Below are 15,982 nucleotides of genomic sequence, written 5' to 3'. Positions count from 1 at the left end.
AGAAACGCCACAGCACGAGTGAGAGAAACTGCAAGTGTTTCACGTACCTCCCCCCGCCCCCTTACGTAAGCTTTTCTAACATTTTTAGATTCTTGTGCAGAAATAACACAGTAAAGATTAAGAAAGCAGACTTCTTAAAAAACTAACATGCTTGAACAGTTGTAAGCAAATAATGCACTTGTGATTGCTCATAATTCTTGGGAATTCTTACATGGTCTGTACAAGGTCTGACCAAACCAAAAAAAAACAACAACTTTATTTCAAGGAACATTGCACTTTATTGCACATAATCATTTTTATGCACTTGTAGATTATATATTTTTGTCCCAATATCCTCAAATGTGTTCCTTCCAGCAATACTGGAAGGAACACATTTGTCCAAGTTCTGCCTTCACATTATTCTGGATGATTGGAATCTTATCTAATCTCTTTCCTTTCAGATTCAATTACATTTTCGGGACCATAAAAAAAATCTATCACACCCGGGGGGGGGGGGGGGCTGTGGGTAAATTCGGAGGGCGTGGAATCCCAGGAATGTTTTTTTTTTCCCCCCTCTGCCAAAAATATTTCGATAGAGACATCAGCGTGAGAAGGAGCGCTGTCATGGTGCCGAAAGCAGCGGCCACAGAGGAGCGTGGCGGCGTCTCCCGGCCCCATCCTTCCATCAAATTGAGAAGCCGTTTTTAGAAAGACCCGCTCCCGTTCCGAAAAGGCCTCGGAACTTTGTGATCCCGCCGCGTCCAGCCTCCATGCCACGTGTGAGGATTGTTCCCCCCGCACGCACGCTGAGACCAGCTCTATTTTAATACGACTCAAATGAAATGCACCTGGCTCTGATGGCACCATGTAGGGCGTGTGGATTTATCGATCCCGTGACCGGTGGAGCGGCTCGGCTGGAATAGTGGAGTGTCAGAGATCCAATTTGGCGGCATGTGAGTATTAAACATGGGGCCGGGTAATGGGCCCGCCCTGGCTGCGGAAATGTCTGCTGGACCTTGGCAATGAATCTGCATGTGGGTGTGTGTATCTGTGAATAGATGTGCGACTGTGTGTGTGTGTGTGTGTGTGTGTGTGTGTATGTGTACGCATGTGTGCGCGTGGGTGTGTGCGCGAGTGTACGCGTGTGTGTGTGTGTGAGTGAGTGTCCGTGTGTGTGTGTGTGTGTGTGTGTAAATAGCTGAAGGGCCAAAGCACATCTGGATGGGAATTAGGGTGAATGAGGTGATAAATCAAGCATCGGGCGTGGGTGCCCCTGGTGCTCCAGTCACTGAGCATGAAGGGCAGCGGTGGACTCATCTCCATTTAGTTTCATTATATGAATTGAGCGCCCCTCCGCCTCCACTAGTCCCCGAAACCTAGGAACACCTTTCAGAGGACACAAAGAAAATAAATACAAATAAATAAAGTCGGGTTTGTTTGGAAGCGCGCCGGGGGCCGTTGGGAGGGGAAGTCGATCCTCAGGCTGGTGAAATTGTCAGCCACGCCTCCGCCCTCAGCAACCTAAGCTACGTTTTCATTTTTATTTCTCCGCTTTGTTTTTGTGTTGCTGCTTGGGGGCAGGATTCTGTGTTCCACAGAGGCAATAAATAATAAATGGAAGAGGAGAGAGCGGTTTTAAGGCGTCAAAGTGGAAGACATACACAGGCTTTGCTCAGCAACTCCTGCCATTAGCATGCTAGCATGTTAGCTTAGCACAAGCGGTCGACCAAAATGTTTTTTTTTTTTAACGGCTGATGCTAATATTTAAAGAGCGAGACGGTCGATGGGTGATACATAATGCCGGTATCATGTTTTTTTTGTTCGTTTTTTTTTTGCATCAAATACAACAATTTCATAATAATAACAAATGAGACAAAATTGCTGAAGTTGAATGAACATTTAACACGAATGTTGTTGTCTGCATTGTCACTGCAGTGCACTCATTTAAAAAAAAACAACAACTATATAACGATGACAAATTAATAATAATAATCTGCGTCATAATAGAGTCCGGTCGGGAAAATTAGAAAGTCTCCCCGTTACAGAAGTGGAGGATTTATCATTAACAAGTTAAGTATTTACACAAAAACATCCAGTTTTTACTAAATGAAGTCCCGTAGCATTGGGGAGACGTGCGTTACGCGGCTCGGGACACAGGGTCTTTGTTTGTAACGGGGCGGAACAGTCGCTTGAAAAAATTGGTTTCATCCAAATAGGAGACACGAAAATAAATAGATCTAAAATAAGAACACGGGAAAAGCGGCACGGCGACCCGCGAGGCACACACGGTGCAGCGCTGTCCGATTGTCTGAGTTAGGTTTACGTTTTGCTTCAAACGCCAAGTGTTTCCAGCGCTCCTGCTGTTTGCTTAGCCAACAGAAACCGGCGGTGGAGGCTCTGCACGCGCCATCTCTGACGAGTGAACACCAAAACAAACCCGGAGCGAACGAGACGAGTGACGAGAAGAGCGCTGTGAGCGAGAGGAGGCGAAGGCTGTGAGGGCTCTGCAGCGGTGTTTGTGAGCGAGTGTGTGAGAGAGAGAGAGTGTGTGTGTGTGTGTGTGTGTGTGTGTGTGCGTGCGTGCGTGTCTGTGTGTGCGCGACTCGCTGTCGGATAGAAGAGAGAGCGAGACAGCGCAGCTGCTTACGGTATATCGCTAGTGCGGAAAATGATTATCCAGAATCAATATGTACTGTATAGAAAAATCAATATTTTTTTGTCGATATTTTTTTGTTTCTTGGCCTCGTGAGCGCAGGCATCGGCTGATTGCCGCTGATTGACTATCTCCAAATGCCAAATATCGGCCCGCTTAATCGGCCGATGAATTAATCGCTCGAACCCTAGTTAGCACCTCCACACCGCACCATAACTAACCAGTTGAACATGGTTAATGGCTTAGACAGCTTGTAGAATGTTAATTCAGTGAATGGACGGGTGACACTGAGAACTTGAGTTTGTGGCTGCATATTAAGTTGGGTTAGGGTTATATGTGGTGTATGATGTATCGTGCATGCATGCTTCCATGTTGAGCCTCACCTCACGAAGCATCGGGTCGCCAATGGAGCTGAGGTTGACCGTCCCCTCGTAAGTGAGGTAATAGAAAACGTTAAGAGCTCGGGTGGCTTCGGGTCCCTGCTGCTTGTAACCGAAGATCAGATCGATCCACTGGTGGAGCTGACAGGACACAAACTCGCTCTCCAGGGCCTGCGGGGGGGGGGGGGGGGGGGGGGGGAGGAGGGATTAAAGGGTTAAGGAGGATGACGAACAGCGCCGATCCGTTTCCACGCCGTTCTCTCGCCGGCGCCTGACGCTCCCCCGCCCCCTACCCCCATTACGCCGCGGCGGTTATCGCTCAGCGCTCTGATCATGGAGCAATAATTCCTCAGATGTGATCCGCTAACGCCCGGCATAATGAACAAAACAGACGGTCGATCCACAGCACATCATTTGAAAACATCAAAACATTAGAAAACTTTTGTAGCTCATTAGGGAACCATTTGAGCTCCCTTCTTTATTCTCTCGCACCCGTCCCCCACCCTCGGTCGGGGGGGGGCACCTTGTTGCTGTTCCAAAGATTGTCTCCGCATCACCATAACACTGAGATACAAGCTGTTCTCTCTCCTCATTACAGGAGGGGAAAAAAAAAAAAAAACCCAGAAAAAATCCCCTTTATGGTTTCCCCATAAAAACAGACAATTGTGTTAATTTGTGTAAAGCTGCCGGCTCACAAAAGCCCCCTTAACACGTCCAGATTACAACGAGGCGGCCTCTGATTGTCATTGCTGCCTTGTGTCACATTAATTTGTGACAAAACATTAGCCCGCGCTGCACTTAAACGGCAATTTATATCATTTAATTTTTTGCCGGAGAGACCCCGCGCATCGCTCACTTGAATGTGACTTTGTGACAGCTCATTCTGCGTCCAACCCTCCCCCGCGCGCTTAATTACTAACTTTCAATCAGCGCCGAGAGTGGAGCGGGGGATTATGGCCGGGAGGAGGCTGGGATGTATGTTTTTCCCCGGTCGCGTAATGGCCGACCGGGCCTTTTGAAGGAAATCAGGGAAAAACCTCGATCTCATGAGAAGCTGAACAAGAACAGCGACGGCATCGCTGGCTTCTGAAGGTAAAACCCCGAGGGCGATGAAGCAATCTGAGGTCTTTTCAGGGAGTGGAAACAGGTAAAAAAAAAAAAAAAGAAGCCATTAAAAAAAAAAAAAGCAAAGCTGCTTTGTGCGTGCGCCATTTGTCTTTGGAGTGAAGCTCCGTAGTTTTATAGGTTAATGGTTATTATACGTAGTGGTCTTCTTTTAGAAAATGACCCATTTAAATGCAATGAGTGTTTTGAGACTTGGAGGAACAGTAAGATGGAGGATGGTGAGGGATTTGTCAGGAGTTTGCCTCTTAATTGTGCCTTGCCAAACAACATTTATGGATAAAGGGTGGAACCGGGAGAAAATGTTTGTCGCAAAACAAAACTAACAATCAGCATTAAGGTCAAAACCCGCGCCGCTCGGAGTTAAAGAGCATTGAGACAACCGCCCGATCACAGAGGTTTAAAATCTTCACTGAAACGACATTATAAAGCAGCCAGTTCATGTTAGCACCTGGCCGCCTGAGGTCCTCAGTGAGTGCGTGCGTGCGTGCTTGTGCCTGTGTGTGCGTGTGTGTGCGTGTGTGTGCGTGTGTGTGTGTGTGTGTGTGTGTGTGTGTGTGAGAAAGTCGGAGGGACGGATCAGTTCATTATGCGCTGGGATTGACCTTTGACGGGCCCCGCTCCCCTGGTTTAGAAACTAATGCTGGGTCTGATGGGCATTTAATGTGCAGTGCAATCTCTTGTCAGTCAGTGCAGGGAAACAAAGAGCAGCTTGTGTTATTACAGCAACCTCTCCAGGGGCCGCCTTTATGGTAATCACTGGCATCCAGCATGTGGGGAGAAAGAGAACGGAGACTGGTGTGTGTGTGTGTGCGTGCGTTGTGATCTGGGACTTGGGGGCGTAAAATGCAGGGCTTCTGCATCTCTACATTTATTACTGGGTCCACCGTGACTCGAAGGTAGCGGTTAAGGAGGATGGAGTTGAGTGAAGCAGCCTCAGCGGGCTGAACGTGACGGAGGGAGCGTTTGGCTGCGGCCGGCGGAGGTTCAGTAAACACACTCGATCGTGCGTCTTCAAAGCCCTTTATTTTTTGCTGTTGTTTCTGTCCGTTTCCCACTGGCACTTCTCCCCCTGCATTCTGAATAACACACCAGGCAGAGAGGCTGGGTCTGGGACTTTTTGTTCAGAAGAAATGCTCACAGCTAGAGAGAAAATCGACTATATCCACACAATAAGGGTTGCGCTCGGAAATTTAATGAAAATTTCCCAGAATTAGACGTATTGTGAAAGTGCTCTGACTCACAAGTCGTAACCACCAAATTACATTAAACTCGATTAAAATATTGTGGGAAGATTTCTGGAGAATGACTTGAGAATCGAGGGAATTGGACAGCAGTAATTCCAGAGGAATCATTCGGTGAGGAACGATAGCCATCCTTCAATGTCCTGCTCTGTTGAATCTGTTGAAAAGGGCCCGAAACCATTTTGAGGATTAGTTTGAGAATTGTTTAGAGAATTGTTTGGAGTGGTTCAAGCATTCGAATTCGAGAGCAATAATGATTGAATATAATTTGCCAAGCAATGATCACAATCCTTCAAGGTCAAAATCCATGACCTGGATCTCAGTATATCATTTTCATTTCTGCATTTTGCTCGTCTGCATTTTTTTTCTTTTTTTAAACGCACTACCATTCATTGCCTTCTATCACTCGTCAAAATATGTGGGGGACACGCACACACGACGCAAGATAGAGCCTAGTTATGAAGGCACGTACGTCTTAAGAAGCGACGCTGAGATCTGATGTCTCCGTGTGCAGCTCAGCGTTGTTTGCAAAATGAGGCAGAAGGCGGGGCAGATAGAAGGAAGATTCCTGAGGTGGAATCTGGTGCCACTTCAGGTTATTGATGGGCCAATTAGCAGCCAGCGTGTGTGTCATCCCCGTCCACGCGGGACCCCTCGAATAATTAATGAATAATTTAGCACGCCTTTATGTAAATGCCTGGTAGGGGGTTGGAAGTTGGTGGAATCCCACAATCCTATTGTGCGTGGCTTTGATGAAGTGCACCGCCCAAAGTATGGGCTATGCCTTTGTTGTCTTCCGCGGGGACTAGTTTCCTAAATAAACGATAATCTTGTGGAGGAAATCCTGAAACGAAAGCAGAGTCTTTCATCAGTCTGCACCGGGGTGTCAAGGTGCTTCCCTTCATACTCTCTGTTTCAGAACCTCTCTTCTCTAATCTGATTCATTGTGGAGTTAAAAAAAAAAACCAAAAAAAAAACTCCGTTCTCATTCTGCTTCCCTGGCAGTTCCCAGGGTTGCAACGTGGATTCCAATGAAAATACATCATAATGGAGCTGACCTGTCTGGCTTTGAGTCTCAAATTTCCCCGGCTACAGATGTTTCGGGCTAAAGGGGTAACACTAAACCTATATTCCCCACGTCCAACGGAGTTTGATAGTTCCTGTAGCTGTCTAGCCTGGTCACTTCAGAAGACGCAAAACTTTGTCTTCATCGAATTCCTCGACGTGTCCCGAGTTTACGTGGAGCCTCCTCGGCCATGTTGCCCTGCTTTGAACTGGAGGTTATGGACGGTATGATCGAACATTGACAGCGCTGCTTCTCTCCTACACACACAGGGCTTCTTGCGCACAACGTCTGCTTGCTCTTTCAGAAAGTCAAGGTTAAGAGCGGCAGCATCATTTGCACTAAGCCCAGCAGTGAAGTGTCTGTGCTCGGCGGCGGATTGCGATTCAGTTTATGGTCTGGATTGGGACGGATTTGACTGCGTTCTAAACGAGGTGTCACTGAACGCTTTCCTCCAACGCTCGCAGACCCTAAAAAACCTTTTTAAGGACTTATGGAGAGCTGTCTGTAAGGATGTTAAAATGTCACTTAACAAATCAATCAACTCATTTGCATACCAATGGCCAGCAAGCGTGTGTGTGTGTGTGTGTGTGTGTGTGTGTAATCCGATACACACGGGTGTGTTGTCGAGAGTGACTGACGGAGCCTCTTCTTGCTTATTGATCGGAGCTGATGAGACATTTGTTGCGGTCTACGTGCAATAGAAAGGCTGACCAGGAGGCGTCTATGGTGGAAAAAAATGATGGTGGAAGCGTTTCAGCATTGATGGTGGAAAAAAACAAACACGAAAAAGATGAATGTTAGTTGAATATTGTCAAAAGTGATATAGCTTTCCCCCAAAAAGTTACTGTATTTAATTTATAATAATTTCAACAAATTTAAAGTACACACTTGAAACAACTTACTGTCGTATAAATTAGAAATTCTTTTAGAAACTGTATTTATTTTACCTGCGCTGTCAGCAGGCAACAGATTATATTTGTATACCATTGCATCCAGACAGATTCATTCTGCAAGTTCCATACCTGCAATGCAAATCTTTAATAATACAGTGGAAACCGCTTATAATGATCACGGATAAAGTGATCAACCGCTGATATGAATCAAAAAGCTTGGGACAGAACAAATGCTGTTTAAATAATTGGCTGATAATCATCAAATAGTCCGCTGACAGTGTTAATTTGGGGTCTTTTCATCCATGACAACATATGGAAATTTTGTTTTTCTTAACTACGGTAATTCCATTTTTATTTTTAACTTTACTCCCATGATACTTTGCCTCGCGGTAACCCTTCTTCAGTGGCGGCACTACACCAGGGCTTGCCAGTGCTATAGCCCCGTCAGGATTTTGCATAGCACCAGCGCAGCCCCCCTCCAAGGATTTCCTTATAATATTACATTTTCATTCAACAGTTTAAATCCGGTCCGACAGTTAATTGAAGTTTAAAATGTATTTAAGACTGATAATTTGTAAAACAGACAGGTAAAGAGCAGTGACGTAAAGGCGAAATGGAGAGGGAGCGATCTCCGTTCCGTGTCCCGGTTTCTCCAAGAAAAAAAACAAATAAAAGTGATTTGTTTATTAAATATAATTTACAATTAGATGTTTTTATTGTAGATGTATTTATTTTCCTCCGTTTCCTAATTGAACGAACCCCAAAAAGCCATGTGTGCCCCTGATGTGAACCCCTGAGCCATTGATACCATCAGATGGTAATCTGGATGAGAAATAACACAAAAATAAAATAAAAATGGCTATAATAATCATCCGCTTATATTGATCGATTGGACCCTGACAGACGTGATCACAATAAGTGGTTTCTACTGTAGTAGTATCGCTCATATTGACCATAATAACAGCCTTATTGTGTTTTCATTGACGCCACACCCCATCGTGGATATGAAATGACACTTCTCGGTGCAGTCCTCGGACTCGGCCTCTTCTAGTTCCCTCACGCTCTGATACACCACCCTCTCATTTAGCACTGAGCCTCTCTCCCCCTTCCCCTGCTGTTCCTCTCACTCTCACATCCTTTTTCCTTTTCACCTGCTCCGTGCAAGACATCGGATCCTTTCATCTGGAGTTGCCTCACCCAGCGTTTGACAAGCACCCTGATTAAAGCCCTATTAGTTTGCCATTACAGAGCAGCAGACTGTCAGTTTGAGGAGGCCCGGTGCCAGCGCAGAGCAAACTGGTCTGCCAGGATATAAGGGGGGGGGGCGCGAACAACAACAGAAGAAGGGATGACGTAAGGAACGAGAGCCCAGAGCAGCCATGAAACTAACAAACCGTTTCCTTTATTGTTATTCTCACACACACACGCACACACACACACTCACACACACACACACACACACACACACACGTCGTTGAGTGTGTGTCATAATTACCGGGGTCCTCCCTCCTAACGTGCTGCCTTAACAATCAGATCAGGTCATAACTGTGAAAGTTTTGGCCGTGGGTCAACGGACCTCTCTCTCCGCGGCACGTGTAACCCAACACTCTAACAATAACACCAGCTCTCCTCCTCCTCCTCCGTTTCTCTCTTCCCGTCCCTTTCTCTCCATCCCTCGCCCACTTTAAATGCGAGAATATCCTGTAACGGGGGGTGACGAGAAGCAGATTGAGCCATGATTGGGAAATATATCCCAAAAAACAAACATGTCATAGTGGATTTGACCTTAAGTCAGACAGTTGGCGCACTGCAACGCTGTGAAGGCACTAAGTGCTGCGCTTCACGGTGCAGGAAGAAGCGTAAACAATATGGAAGCTTAACACGCCAGTAATAATGTTTTTTACTCACTGTATACTTCCATGTATTTGACTCATAAATAATGCCATTACTGCCATCCTTCAGTCACCACTCACAGTGCAATACACTGTTTACACACACAAACACGCGTGCACAAGGTACTTACACACTACACCTGTCAAATCTGAATTCACCGCCCGCCCTCTATATTTCCCTAAAAATCGGTAACACCTACAGATAACCACCCACTCATCTTTTTACCAACTCAGAAGCTAACCAGCTCGCCTTCCAGAACTGACTCTAATAGAAACGTCCAGATCAGCAGAAACCTAAGTCAACAGTCAGCGCTGATTAAAGGCTTTGGCAGTGAGTGAGATTCAGCCCTCACCGCACGGAGGAATATTTGGATAGGTGTCCGGACACTAATTGTCTCCTCAGATAATTTGCGCAGTGGGCTAGAGTGACTCGAGGGGTCTGTTTTTTTTTTTCCGGCCTTCCCAAAAAATGGAGCATGGGTGATTAGGATGAACGACTGCCCCGGTCGAAGTTGGGAGGTTAACGGGTTCGGTGAGTCGGAACTCTGTGATTGTGTGTATTTAGAAAGTGACACTGCACAACAGTTAAACCCTCTAGTGGGGCTTTGAAATCAAACAAATTCACATAATTTGAGAGCCTCCTCCACGGCTGTGAATTTAAGGGAGTGACCGCCAAATAGTGGAAGGAAATATGATTCGTGCGGTTGGGAGGGTGGAACTTCCTCTGCCTCTAAAGAGCAGGTTCAAATGAACAGGTATCCTAAAATACGATGTCTGCCCTCTAATAACGGCTGCCATTACCCCGGGATTCTCCGGAAAAATCAGCAGTGTCAAGCGCCGACGTCACCACCCGCCACCTGCTTCGATAATGCCAGTTTGGGTCAACGGGTCAATTTTGTTTTGGTCGTCCTGTCGTCTCTCTCTCGCTTTTTTTATTTTTATTTTTTTTTAGGTCATCGGGAGTTTGTTTTGTGCCTCTGAATCCATTTTAAAAGGGCCAGAGTTGCCCAAAATTCCATTTCTCTCAGTTCTCTTATGTAATCTGATGGACATTTTCACACTGCTGAATGAGGAGGCCGCTCGCTCCGCGCTGCGCAAACGCCACCGTTCCACCGCCGCTCTTTGAGCTCTGCTACACATGCAAAGATGGGACTAAAAGGTGGTCCCAGCCGCTGCCGCAGTGAATTACACTTTAATTTCTCACAGGCGAGCACAAGCTGCATGGATAATGCAGCGAAATCTGCTCCGCTTTGGCAAATCTGGCGGCGAGAAACACAACGGCAGAGAGAGAGAGAGAGAGAGAGAGAGAGAGAGAGAGAGGTGGAGAGAGAGGTGGAGAGCGGAGAAGAAAGAAAGAGACAACATTAGCGAGCGAGCATGTCAGCGGCAGTAGATCATCCAATTCCTCAGGCTTTAATCAGCACATGCAGCAGGAAAAGCCATTACGTCATTGAAACAGAGGAGGAGTAGGAAGAGGAGGCGGAGAAGAGGGAGGAGGAGGAGGACGAGGAGACGAGGGAGGAGGAGGAAGAGGAAGAGCAGGAGGAGAAGAAGGGGGACAGCTCGTAAAACACTGGGCGCACAGTAAACATGTCTGCCTTCACACATGACAGTACCCTACAGTGAGCGCCGGCTGACGTTAGCCAGATAGCGATCCCGCTCCTCGGCGCTAGTTTCCATCCCCGGCCCGGGACTCCCCATTACACGGAGGGGTGCAGATTAGCGCCGGGCTATCGGGGACGAAGCCCAACGCCGCCGCGCCGGGCCGGGCCGGGCCGCACGAGGCGAGGCGAGGCTATCTCCATATCTCACTCACTCAGTCACTCGCAGAAGCAAGAAAGTATCTTTTAGTGGTTAGCGGCTGCTCGCAACCGCGGCTCGCACGTCAATTCCTGCGCGGGAAGCCTGGGGGAAAAAAAAAAAAAAAAAAAAAAAGAAGTGCCGCGTTGGCGCTGGTGGGAACGGCGCTATGGGGGCCCCAGCTGGTGCCTGATCAGAGAGCGTTGTCTGGATGAGAGGTGAATGTAAACAGCCACGATCTTTTGACTTTGAGTAGCTGGTGGTCTGCGCTGGGGAGTTATGACGTCTGGCTGTGGGACTTGTGGGAAAAATGTTGGAACTTTGTCCGGCCCCCCACCCCACCCCAAAACCCCACTCTGGTTCTCTTCCCCCGTTACTCATGTCTAGATCAACACATCACCCAGGGCAAGGTCTGGAGCGGTACACGGTCTTATCGTGTACATAGCGCTCACCTCCCAGCTACCGTAAATGATTCCAACTTAGAAATGACAAAAAAAATAAAATATATATATATATTTTTTTTTAAAAAGCGGTCTCCAAACAAAAATTCACCAAAATTCGATCGCCTTGCAGGACGGCGAGCGCGGTCCGACGCGCCGACGCTCTTGTAAAGCACGAGGGGTCTGTCAACGTATGAAGTGGACGAAATGTCAGGGTTGAGTTTTCACATGGGGGGGGGGGGTTCCTTTACACGGGTATTCGGCGGTGGAAGGCATTTGGCTCATGTTTGCCTGACATTTGTCTGTTAGCGTGAGACGACCGCGTGGAGGTTTTACCTCCATGTGGGAGAATAGCGCGGGGTCACCACAACAACAGCTGTGAAGCCAAGCGTGAGACTCCGTCCCGTCGTCCAACTGGATAGGCGTTCGGAACGTTTCGGAAAAGGTGAGTTTTCCCGCAGAGCGGCGCTGCTCGCTGTATCCTTTGACGGTGGGGCGTCTCGGGCCTTTACGGTACGGCTGTAAGAGATGTTTTGCTCGTGACCCGGGGTTATTTCTCTCCCGGTAGCAGCTTCTGGCCCATCACTCAACACGTTGCGGCCATTGAACGAGAGGCGCGCTCGCCCCCCTCTCTTCTGTCATCCTCTTACGGTCTCTCCGTCTCCCTCTTTCTCTGCGCCGGTTTAGCTGATGCCTCTGTCACTGCTCTGAGTGAGCAGACTCTTTAAAAAGGGGCAAGAGACGGGTTCTTTATGTGCTGTTGGGGTCTCCCTTGGGTGTGGTTTACTGGTCTGTCAGCGGCACTTCAGCAGGACAGATGAGTGAGGGGAACCAAACATCTGAACTAAACGAGAAGAAGGGAATCTTCGCCGTGGTTCAGCCCCCACATTTTTCGGGTGGAAACGCAGCTACAAATGTTACATGAGACTGTTCCCATTCGGCGACAACATTGTACAGGATAATAAAATTGTGTCATTGAAGTTTCTTCCGATAAAAAATTCAGCACTTGCTCAGGCATGTTTTGTTGTATTTGCGTCACGCGCGTGCTCCTCTGTTTGCCGTTTGCTCCGGTGGCGCCAGCTCCGCCTCTCCCGGCACCAACGCAAAGATCGGGCGCGCTCGAGAAGTGAAAGGCAGCCACGGCGGATGTGATAACCCAGCGTGCAGGAGCTAGCCGTGGTCAGTCAAGTGCCAGAAATCTGAAGAGAGGGATAGTTTCAAGGACACCGTCGGAGCATCTTAAAGCGAAGACGAGGGCAAACCACCCCACCCCCCCCAAAAAAAAGCTAACGATCAGACGGACGGCCACCTTTTAAGATAAACGAGCGCGGGGGTAAAACGCGGCACACACCTCCACATATGAGATCACCTGCTATCCCGCTAACGGTTAGCAGGCCTGAGGAGGGAGACGCGGTCGTATATAATGGAATGTCAGGGAGTCTGACAGTGCCCAGAGACATGTAGTTATCTGGTGGAAGAAGGATCAAGTTCTTAACCTCTTCTTTGACCCCCCTGGTGAAAACAACACGCGGCCCCTGATCCGCGTGGCACGCCGCGGCGCGGGCCTTCCAGTCGCCGCGTATGCACGACGGAGGGAGCGCGCGCGTTTGTTTCTCCCCCCACCGCTCACGAAATAAATACACAACGTGTACCTGCGAGCCGGTGTCCGTGCTGTACTTCCTACCTGCCTCCCCGCTCTTCTTGGGCTAAAAAATGTTGACGTTTCATCCCAAGCGGGTCTGTTTTGAATCCAACCGATGGCGTCTTAAACGGATGCATTTCAAACCAGAAGTTCGAAATCCAGTGCGAGAGGTCAGGCGCGAGACCCTTGGTGCGGACGCATTTTCGGTTCGAGGACTTCACGTCAACTCTCGGTTATTCGAAAAAACAAAATCAAGCGCTTGCGCTTTTCTGCGGAGCCACAATTCTTGACTATGAGGGGCTTTTAATGGCTTCACCAGATTGGGGCCTAATTAGCTGTTAATCATCTAAGGCTCATAACCAGAGCGGAGACAGCAGGAGTGTGTACGCGGGTGTGTACATAAGTGTGTGTGTGTTTGCGTGTCCTCTCCTGCTGTCTATTCTTGCGTTGCGAGGCCATTAGCGGCAGACGAGCTAAGGAGAGCCAAACAGCCCATTAACTACTTCCCTCGTCTTTTCGCCGCTCTAGTCATCTCTCTCTCCCCGCAGAACCACAGTTGCCAGCTGACGCCTTCTAATGCCAGCGATCTGTCACGACCAGAGACCCGTCCACCCACTCCGCCCCCCCCACCCCACCCCACCCGTACCCCACCCCTCATCCGATTGTCCCGCCCATCTTTGACTCCTCTGGTCTATTTGAGTCGTGGACTTAAAAAAAAAAAAAAAAAAAGGGTAATAAATAAATAAAGAGTAAACTAGCTTGAGTGAAGTTACACCTCAAACGTGTGTTCAAACTCTTAAGGTGAACTTGAGCTTTCCGTTTTTACCAGTTGCTTTAAAATCCAAATTTGGGTCCCATGTCTCTGTAATGGTACACAGTGTTAACACGCAGATGTTGGGTGTGTCTCTACATGTGATGGGAGTCGTCTATTTCGTACGTCCCCCTGCGATGCCTTTTTGCCGGTCTGTGTGTTGCAGTGCACATTATGAGCTTCCTTACAACTCCACCTGTCTGCCCCCTGGGCTCCACCCTCCACAAAATCAATATTGCCGCATTTGCACACAATGCACAATGGAGCCAGAAACAAAACAAAGTGTTTGTGTGCTTGTTGGTGTGTGTGTGTTTGTCTGTGTGTTGCACGAGTGAAGAAAGACATCTGGATTGGTCCACAAACCCAGATAAAGTGGTGGCCGTAGTTAAATATTATGTTATAGTATGTTCCATGATGTAAAAACAGACTCGCATCCAGGTACACACACCTATACATACACTAATAATAATGACAATAGTAATAATAATATCATACATTTGGATGCAATCTCATGCAAATGTTGTGGTACTGCAGAAAGACTCCAGTGATGAACGAACACACACACACACACACACACACACACACACACACACAGACAGACAGACACACACACACACACACACACACACAAAACTGGGCAAAGGACCCAAAATAATCATTCAATCATAATCCTCTTTGACTGAACAAAAACGTCCCTTCCAATCAAGCTGTATATAATGTTTTGTTTTTTTTATGACACAAATAAGTGGGTGGTCTTAAACTATATCATAGGTTTCCAATTTGCATGTGTATACAGTAGAAGGAGATAAATCAAAAAGACTAACAACAACCCAGCAAATACAGAGATTATTTGCCCACTGAACTTGGAGGGAAAGGACAGAGATATCGGAAACATGTGCCTGTGCGAGGGCGATGTTAGATCACTTTGCCGACAGAGAGCGAGAGAGCCGGGGCATGTCAGAGGAGCGCTCGGCTCTGGTATCAGGAAGAGATACGAGACGGACAGGAAATAACACTGTCTCTTTGCATTAGCATTTCCTGCTAAGCTAGCACCAGCGGGGGCTGAGACTTCTGACAGCGCTGGAGACGGCTGGGCCTGTATGACACATAAGGGACACCGAGGAATGTGTTTTTGTGCGTGCATTTCAGCGCGTATGTACGTAGCCGTGCGCATGCATTCTGTAGCTAGTCCATAATTAAAGATGTATGTGTAAGATAAATTGAAAAGAGAAAAAAAATAAAAATAAAAATAGTCCCTGAACCCTCCACGCGAGGAGGGCACAGGCGAGGCAGGGAGAATGCTCAAATCCCTGCGTCCACAACGTAGGGATTTGGAGCATGATCCTCTGGCTGAAGGGAGATTTCCTTGTTTACTTTGCTCTTTGGTGTCCGTGTGTAGACAACGTGCCTGGAATTACTCAGACCTTGCCCTTAAGTAGAAGTACAAATACCTTGACAGAAAAGTACTCACAAAAGTAGTAAAGGTGAAAATATCATATTGACATTCCTACTTAAGTAAAAGTATGTAAGTACTTTCTCTTAAATGTACGTAATTAAAAGTACTTGTCAAATCCAGTTGCCAGCATAAATCATATATCCAATAGAATACAGCCTAATAGTATAATAAAGTGCCTCTTATGTATTTTTTTTCATATGGAGATTCTGATTAGAATTTACTAGATAAATAGTTGAGGTGGAGTCAAAGCATTTTGCCAGGATATAACCTAATGAACCATCGATGAGCAGTTTGATCGATCCAGTTCCTGATTTATTTTAGTTTAAACTACAACACCGCAAAAGTAAGAAGTTCCCGAGAACTTGTTATTTGGTGTCCATGCCCCTCTCCTCCTCTTGTGCTGCGCACGTCACGTACCAGGCGGTTGATGCGTATGAACTCCTCCGGACTCTTGGCCCAGGGCGGGAGCTCCACGTCGGAGACCACAGTGCCGTCCTCCATAACCCCCAGGTTGTAGTTGTTGGAGTTGAGGAACATCTCTGGGAGGTAGTAGAACTCCGGGATCAGCTCCTGTGTTGGGGGGGGCAGAGGGACTAGTTAGTTG

General features: G+C 47.5%; 1 protein-coding gene across 3 annotated transcripts in view; it reads right to left on the bottom strand.

Annotated features, from left to right (window-relative positions):
- lrba (LPS-responsive vesicle trafficking, beach and anchor containing) overlaps positions 1 to 15,982 on the bottom strand; it is a 151,679-nt gene that overhangs the window by 23,751 nt on the left and 111,946 nt on the right. For all 3 annotated transcript variants that reach the window (XM_079998554.1, XM_079998556.1, XM_079998555.1), the window contains 2 exons: positions 15,796 to 15,948; positions 3,016 to 3,183 (listed from right to left, as the gene is read on the bottom strand). In XM_079998554.1, the coding sequence (XP_079854680.1) occupies positions 3,016 to 3,183; positions 15,796 to 15,948 (321 nt within the window). The remainder of the gene's footprint in view (positions 1 to 3,015; positions 3,184 to 15,795; positions 15,949 to 15,982) is intronic.

The sequence above is a fragment of the Zeus faber genome (assembly GCF_960531495.2).
Source record: "Zeus faber genome assembly, chromosome: 4".
Lineage (NCBI taxonomy): Eukaryota > Metazoa > Chordata > Actinopteri > Zeiformes > Zeidae > Zeus > Zeus faber.
The sequence above is the reverse complement of the archived record's forward strand: the minus strand, read 5'-3'. Positions and strand labels throughout refer to the sequence as shown.